The 7,944-nt window shown below is 46.0% G+C and overlaps 1 protein-coding gene across 3 annotated transcripts in view; it reads left to right on the plus strand.

Moving 5' to 3' along the window:
• Positions 1–523: 523 nt before the first annotated feature.
• Positions 524–7,944, plus strand: part of LOC135401340 (transmembrane protein 272-like) — an 11,149-nt gene continuing 3,728 nt past the window's right edge. The window contains exons 1-3 of one of the 3 annotated variants that reach the window (XM_064633692.1): positions 527–674; positions 821–876; positions 3,974–4,049. In XM_064633692.1, coding sequence (XP_064489762.1) covers positions 4,043–4,049 — 7 coding nt within the window. In that variant the 5' untranslated portion in view covers positions 527–674; positions 821–876; positions 3,974–4,042. Of the gene's footprint in view, positions 675–820; positions 877–3,973; positions 4,050–7,944 lie in introns of all 3 variants that reach the window. The other 2 variants (XM_064633691.1, XM_064633693.1) reach the window with 2 other exon arrangements.

Below are 7,944 nucleotides of genomic sequence, written 5' to 3' on the forward strand. Positions count from 1 at the left end.
CGCGCTTTCCTATTCCTAATAGTACATGGCTTCGATGGGAGCATTATCAGGTGAATCCTGCTTTACGTTTTGTCCCAAATTGCCTGTGAACTCAAGTCGTGCTGTCTCATTCTTCAGTGCCCCACTCTCACACTCAACGCATTAGCCTCCTGTTCTTTTTTTTTTTTTTTTTTTTAAGTCGTCTTTTTCTGTAATCCAACTCATCCTTCTTTCACCGTTTGTTAGTTTATCCTTTATTTCCTAATTCTTTTCTTTTCTTCTTTATTTTTTATTAGTTCGTTTCTCTTCTTCTTTTCTTTGTAGGATAACAAGCCGGCGTCCCGTTTGGCTGACCTTTCCCCCCTTTCTTTTTCCTTTGTTCTAATAACTGGCCATGCTAAATACTGGGCATGCTCTCTGGCGAGGGCGCCAGGGGCGGATGCCCCTCTCGCTCCCCAGTCACCACGGCTCTGCTCTGCGGTGAAGTTCAGGTGCGTAACAAAGGCGTAGAAGCGCAGGCGGACTCGCTACACGCTATCGCGTACATCTAATCACGTGAAGCCGTCCCGCCTGCAAGACCACAGACGCCTGCTTTGCTACGCGCGCTGCCGACGGCTCCACTTGACGCTGCTGTTCACGTTTGTCTGTTTCTAAGTGCCTCAGATTGCCTCGCGGCTTGCTCCGATCGTCCTTGGGTAAGAAGAGCTTTCTATTTTGCGCAGCGACTTTTCTTTTCGGCTCAGAGTCTTCAAGACATGCTGCTCTGCGAAAATTTGACATACTTCTGGAGCGGGATTGGCCACCTTTAGCTGGTTGTTAGCAAGCTTCTTCTTCGTTTTAGGTTTTAAGAGAGGCCAGCCAATCATCGGGAGGAAGGAGTCGTATCGTCCGCTTGGGGTGTGGTGAACCTTGTTACCTTTCACCCGTTTATTTTTCACGCTGGAAAATCAGAGATTTTGTTCTGTTTGTGCACTGTTGCCACAGATTTTGGCCAGAAGACTGGAGCACACACACATACACACAAATGGGATGATGATGTGGTGGGTCATTCTCCGCCGTTATGGCGGTACACTGCCCCATTGCGCATGTGGGAGGGTTGAGAAAGTGGTGATGATGAAGAGGTGTCCTATTCGAGTTCGTCTATTAGTCCAGTGCTGGAGAGGAACGACGCCCTCGTCAGAAATCATGGCTCACTTTTCATCACAGCAGACCACATCGAGGTACTTGAAATCTGCTGGCGGACTTTCGGAATCTGAAGTTCCTTCCTTCCTCTGCAGCTTCAAGCTACCGGTCTGGTCATCGCTCCGCACGGGCACAAAGGGAAAAAGGGAAATCGTTGAAGCATAGTACGGAGTAGTTTACTCTACCCTCAATGTTGACGCCCCGCTAGAGTCACTAAATAGGAAGCAGAGTAACGACACCGAGCCACGCCCACACCGGCGAACGAGGCCGCCATCTTGAGTCCGGCGCGACTGCGTCGCCTAGCAACACGACGCCAACCCCCGGTGGAGAACAACGCGCAGTCGAGCCAGCTCGCAAATTCGCAACTCGGGAAACCGGTTTTGGATGGAGGTGACACAATATGGATGGCGAGTTCTTGGAAGGAGAAATTCTTATACGAGTACCTCTATTTAGTGACTCTATAGACCCTCTGGCGAAAATGTATGTCGCACACTGACTCTGACCCAAGATCGCATAAGTGAGGCAGGTTGTCGGGTACTTTCCTATAGTGGTTACTGAAAACTCTTGTCCGGAAGCCGAAGCCCGGATAAATGAAGCTAAAGTGCGACCGACGACGTAGCACGACGTAATTCCTGTTACTACGTCGGTTGCGCGTTCACGTCGTCAGCATCCTCCAGCGGGATTTGATGCCTTGCTGTTGTACATAATGTACTTTCTTTTTGTTGGTTTTGCTGTATATACTTTCAGCTTTGCTCTTGCATGTTCTCTTGAGGTTTTATCGCACATAGTTGGGTTGATGCCTCGCTGTCCACGTGCAATGGGGTAGGGTACCGCACCACCGCGGTGAAACACCCCATCTCATCGTCATCATTTATTGTTGTTGTTATTGTGTTGCCTTGCTGTGAGGCCAGCCCTATTTACAACGAGTGTGGTGTACTTGCCAACGTAGAGCACATACTATAGGTGTACACAGCAATCACAGCTTGCCACCCTTGGCTGCCGCCCCTTCAACTTGTCGTGCATCTCCGGCCCTTGGGACACCGCGGTCCACTCCAGGGTGGCCTTAAGTCGCGTAGTTGTTTTTATTTTTATTTTATTTTTTATGCGACTGGCCTAAAGGGCTCATTGTGACCCCGACAGCCCTCTCGGACATTCCCACCATCACGATCAGGATCGCCATCGCCACTCCGATCATCACTGTCGCCTCTCATCATCGTCGTCGCTCATCATCGTCATCACTCATCACTGTCATCACTCATATTAGATCCCCTAGCTATGCGGTAGCGTTTCACTCCTAAAGTGGAAAACCTCCCCACTTCATCGCCAGAATAAAATTGTTGTTGCTGCCTTGCTGTTGTACATATAGTGTATTCTTTGTTTGTTTGTGTGTGTGTGTGTGTGTGTGTGTGTGTGTAAATACTCTGGTGTCTTGCGGTTGCATGTCACTTGCGCAGATGTTGCATGTAATGAACTGTATACAGGGTGTCCCACCGAAAAAGGGCCAGGGGCTAATGAAAAAACAGAGTGATCTACACAAATGGAACCAACTGTACGTGCTTGGCTGTTGTGTGGTCTATCCAAAAATGTATTTTTCATCGCCCCTTGTCAATTAATTAGCGGTAATTAATTTTCCAACTTTTTAATTATCGGTTTTAGCTCTCAGATGTCAATGAGGAAGTTGTAGTACGTGTCGAAAAAGACGCAATTGAAGTGGTTCGAGGTTGCTATGGCTTGTGGTTTAGTTTTTTCCCAGGTTTAAAAATTGGCTTCTGAAGCCGCGCGCACCACAGAGCGCTTCCCATAATTCGGCGCCCGCGTGCGACGATTGCAGTGCACTCTGATAGCTGTGCCGTGAAACAGGTGAAATATCTTTCTCTTGTGTGAAGTGGCCCAAGGATGGTCTCCAAGTGCTAATATCAAAGTCAATGTACGCCGGAGGGCGCTGGAATCGTCGCGCGCGGGTGCCGGATTGCCGGACTTTTAAGCTCGGGAAAAAACGAAACCACAAGCCATAGCGACCTCGAACCACTTCAGTTGTGTCTCTTTCGACATCTACTACAACCTCCTCATTGACATCTGAGAGCTAAAACCGATGATTAAAAAGTTGAAAAATTAATTACCGCTAATTAATTGACAAGGGGCGATGAAAACTTTTTTTTGGATAGACCACACAACTGCCAAGCACGTACAGTTGGTTGCATTTGTGTAAAGCACTCCGTTTTTTTTTAGCCCTTGGCCCTCTTTCGGTGGGACACCCTGTATAGTTTGATTTGTACTGACTTGTGCTCTTTGTAGCTGTGAGATTTGCTGAAAATATTTATCTGAATGTTTCACTGTAGTACTTCGTCGGCGCAAAGTTAGATATCCTGAACTGTACGAATTGTCCTGTTCATACTTGTATGTATTGCCACGTTATATTAAATTTTCCTCAAACAAAATGCGTGGACAGAGGTCTGCCCCTACTAATTTTGTCCAGATTGCGCGGAATCCGTATAAGTGAAGCCCGGATAAACGGGGGTCGATTGTTTGTGGTTCATGACGCGATTTGTAAATGATTGTCTCCTTGGGGATCGATAACTCAACTCGTCAGTCGTCACCAACTGTTGATGTGAAACGAAAGAGGAATTCAAACATATAAAACCCGAAAAACTGTTGCGTGGCGTCACCAGTTGGTAGCCTCGCATCACGTTGGGCAATTAAAAAAAAAAAAGAACATAGAAATGTTACCTCTTTTTTTTTATCTTCTCTTTCTATGGTCTGGGTTTGTACTTGCACTAATCCTGTTTTTGTTGTTGTTGTTGCTTGATCCTAGGTCAATATCATCGTTTCGCATACGGTATACCATCCTTCAAGCCACCCAAGAAGTGCTCAAGAAAGCAGTATGGCGTGTAAGAGAAACTCAGACTCACCAGTTGATATAAATATTTGGCGTAATCCTTCTCGAATCAACCTACGGGTGGAGCCTTTCTGTGGTCCAACGTGTGTTTTACGGGAGAGGTTTTTCGCAGTAGCTTCCAGAAGGGGAGCCCGCTTTACTGACCTAACTGACGGCACAGTCTCACGCCCGCACAGCCTAGCGCGAACCCGGGGGGGGGCGCCCCCCCAGACCCCCCAATCTGTTAAACCTAAACTGAAACCTAAACCTGAACAGATTGGGGGAGGGCCCCCCCCCCAAATCTGTGAAACCTAAACTGACCTTACCTTACTAAAGTGAGGTGAGCGCCTTCTGGAAGCTACTGCAAAAAACCAAAACCGTGTTTTATACCTCATTCGAGGTTATATGTACATAGCGCCTTCACGTCAATCTCAACTGATCGAAGCACAATGCAGTCCCGGCTGAGTCAATCTCCTTCACATGGAGGGGAGGGAGGGGGGGATTTAACTGTGTCATATCCTGTGCGTCTCGTACTCCTCGATAAGTTTTTTGTCACTCGTTCGCGTGGTTATGAACAAGACTGAATATCCTTGTACGAGCATATTGACCGGATGATGGGTTGGGTTGGGTAGGTTTCCCCCAAACTATACCTTGCACGAAGACGAAATAGCATTGACCAAAAACAATCTTACGTGCACAGAAAAAAAAAAGATAGAGAGAGAGAGAGAGAGAAAGAAAGAGAAAGCATTCCGATTGCTGGTGCGTGCCCAACGTATAACTATTCATGTATAACTGTTCATGTGTAACTACACACAAAAACGCGATTCAAGGAATGGGCGCCGCCATTAATGCTGCCACCCCGTGGGGGTGTAGGACAAAATGTCCCCGGACAAAATGTCCCCGGACAAAATGTCCCCCGAAAAGGCCCCGGACAAAATGTCCCCAGCTGCCGTCACTCAGCCGTCTGCCAGTCCTCAACTCCGTTCTTGTTCGGCGGATTAAAAAATCAAATTATTCATATTTTTTTCATTTAAATATGATGAATATTGATTAAATCACTGAGTTGATTTTTGTCTTCTAAGACAGATCTTCACCTCATGGCTTCCGTGTGCCACCTCGTAGTAGCGAAATCACTTTTTGAGCACATACAAAGAAGGGCGTCTCGACTTCTAACAGTGCGGCTAACAGTTACTAGCTAATGCAAATGGAGATCTATTTGAAAACTATATATTATGAATTACACCGAATAGTAATAGGAAAAAGAAATAACTGGAAAAGTTCTACGCTCGTGGAACGACCGCCCGCCATGTGTAACCAAATTGTTTGCCAGTGTGCCGGAGGGGATCCTGACATTTCGGTGCAGGACATTTCGGTGGGGACATTTCGGTGCACGGACATTTCGGTGCACGGACGTTTCGGTGCACGGACGTTTCGGTGCACGGATGTTTCGGTGCACGGACATTTTGGTGCAAAACGTTGCTGAGGGGTCCCGGAAAAATGGTCCTGGGAATGGCTGTCACAATATCGACATACCGTAATAAAACAAAGGGAAGAGGGCGGTTGGCATCGAAGGTAGTGTTGTCAAGAAATTTGGTTTACATAGAGAAGAACGTGCGTTACGTATTTTTTGTGCACTATTATAGATTCAAGACCTGATCTGCATGTGTTCGTGGTCTGTCGTGGCTTTTAAACTTTTGGGGCATTTTCTTTTTTAATATTTTGCGCCCCACGTTCTGGTCGGTGCTGTACAGAAATTATTATTTTTATTTCTTTTTCAAGAGTAGATGAAGAATTGCTTTTTAATTTTGTAGTGAGTATTATCTCGAAGGGGGCATCTTCAAGGTACGGACATTATGCAATTTGAATTTCATTTGTTGAGGACGTGCCGGTTACATCTTTGGTGGAAGAATTTGATTAAACGTTATTCCCCCTGTATTTCTACATAATTTTTCCTCGGTGATGGCCGCGTATGTTCAAGGCCTAAGCAAGCATATAATATTACCGTGGTGCCCCTCCAAAAGCTGTTAGACTCGCTAACCATAAACTGGTCGTCTTTTCAACAGTAAGAACAGTGCTTTCATAGGTAATGCATTTATGCTTCATAGGTATGTCGAAGAGGCGGTTGTGGAAAGTATTGCTAAAGTAAGATGCGATAGTCATAAATTTAATTTTAATAATCAACAATTTTTTGCTCGTTTATTTTTAACATAGTTCATCACAAATCACTCACAGGGTGGCCATGATGCGATAAAACTGCTTATTTCATGCTTGAAGACTTTTGTTCCATTTATGGAAACTTGAAGAGCCACGGGAAGGTGCACAGCTTTTATCCAAACGGGAACACGTACAGGAACTGCTATATTCCCTTCTGAACACCGGGACATGGTAACTTGGTAATTTTTTGGAATACAAGGGGAATAACGTCTAATCATATGCTTCCACCAAAGATGTAACCGGCACGTCCTCAACAAATGGAATTCAAATTTTATATTATCCATACCTTGAATATGCCCTCTTCGAGATAATACTCACTATGACAAAGCAATTCTTCAGTTACCCTTGAAAAAAGAAAAAAAAATGAACAGCACCGACTAGAGAGTGGGGCGAAAACTATTAAAGAAGAAAATGCCCCAAAAGTTTAAAATCCACGAGAGACCACGAACACATGCAGATCATGTCCTAAATCTGTAATAGTGCACAAAAAATACATAAAGCACGTTCTTCTCTACGTAAACCAAATTTCCTGACAACACTACTTTTGATGCCAAGCCGCCCTGTTCTTTTTGTTTTATTACGATATGTCGACATCGTGACAGCCATTCCCGGGACTATTTTTCCCGGAACCCACGTTGCAGTGATCCCCCGCCGCTGTAGCGCTTTGCACCGAAATGTCCGTGCACCGAAACGTCCGTGCACCGAAACGTCCGTGCACCGAAATGTCCGTGTACCGAAATGTCCGTGCACCGAAACGTCCGTGCGCCGAAATGTCCGCACCGAAATGTCCTGCACCGAAATGTCCTGCACCGAAATGTCCTGGACCCGTGCCGGAGAGCCACTGAAGGGACCCCGTGACGCTGTTTGCGCTAAAAGTCACTGAAGTATAATATATTTCAGGCTGTGGTTCATTTCCAGGCTCAGTCTCATCTTCCCCAGCGTCTCCAGTTTTATGTTACTATTCGAGTTCAAACATAACATAAGGGAGGTGATTTAAATCTTGATTAATATTCATGACATAAATCGCGATTAAAATCGGTGATTTAAATCTGGCTGATTTAAATCCTTAAATCAATCAACCCTGCACATGATAGCATGAAAAACATTTGTCACATTTGAGGTACCAACGGCTGTACAACCGGACGGCATCTGGCGACATTTTGTCCGGGGACATTTCCGGGGACATTTCCGGGGACGTTTTGTCCGGGGACATTTCGTCCGGATCCCACCCCGTGGTAGTCACAGGAACTGTGCACGCGTAGACTGCCGTTTGCCGAGTTCCTCCATTTTCCCGTGTTTGTTTTCGTTCATTTTCACGTCCGTTCGTGTTCATTTCGTGCCGGTTCATTTTCTCCATCTCGGGAACCCGTGTAGAACAGATATCGCAACGGCCAGCACTCCCCATGTGAACAACTGTGCATATCGCACGCGGAAACAACCAATCATCTTTTTTCGTCGATGGTTCGAGCCTTGATACGATACTCAGATGTTTACCGGATGACTAGTGATATGGAATATTACGTTATCGTCCGTCATACTCTTTAAAGACTTAAAGACGGCGGCCACCAGTATTCATCCCAATGGGAAGAGCGACTTTTGCAGTCCACTCCTGTTGTGTAGTTGCTGGGAACGAGGCGAAGGTGGGCACGGAGACTAATGGTTAGAGAGTAACGCGACAAAGTCTATAGAGCTCC

This window comes from Ornithodoros turicata, chromosome 7 (genome assembly GCF_037126465.1).
Source record: "Ornithodoros turicata isolate Travis chromosome 7, ASM3712646v1, whole genome shotgun sequence".
In the NCBI taxonomy this organism is placed as follows: domain Eukaryota; kingdom Metazoa; phylum Arthropoda; class Arachnida; order Ixodida; family Argasidae; genus Ornithodoros; species Ornithodoros turicata.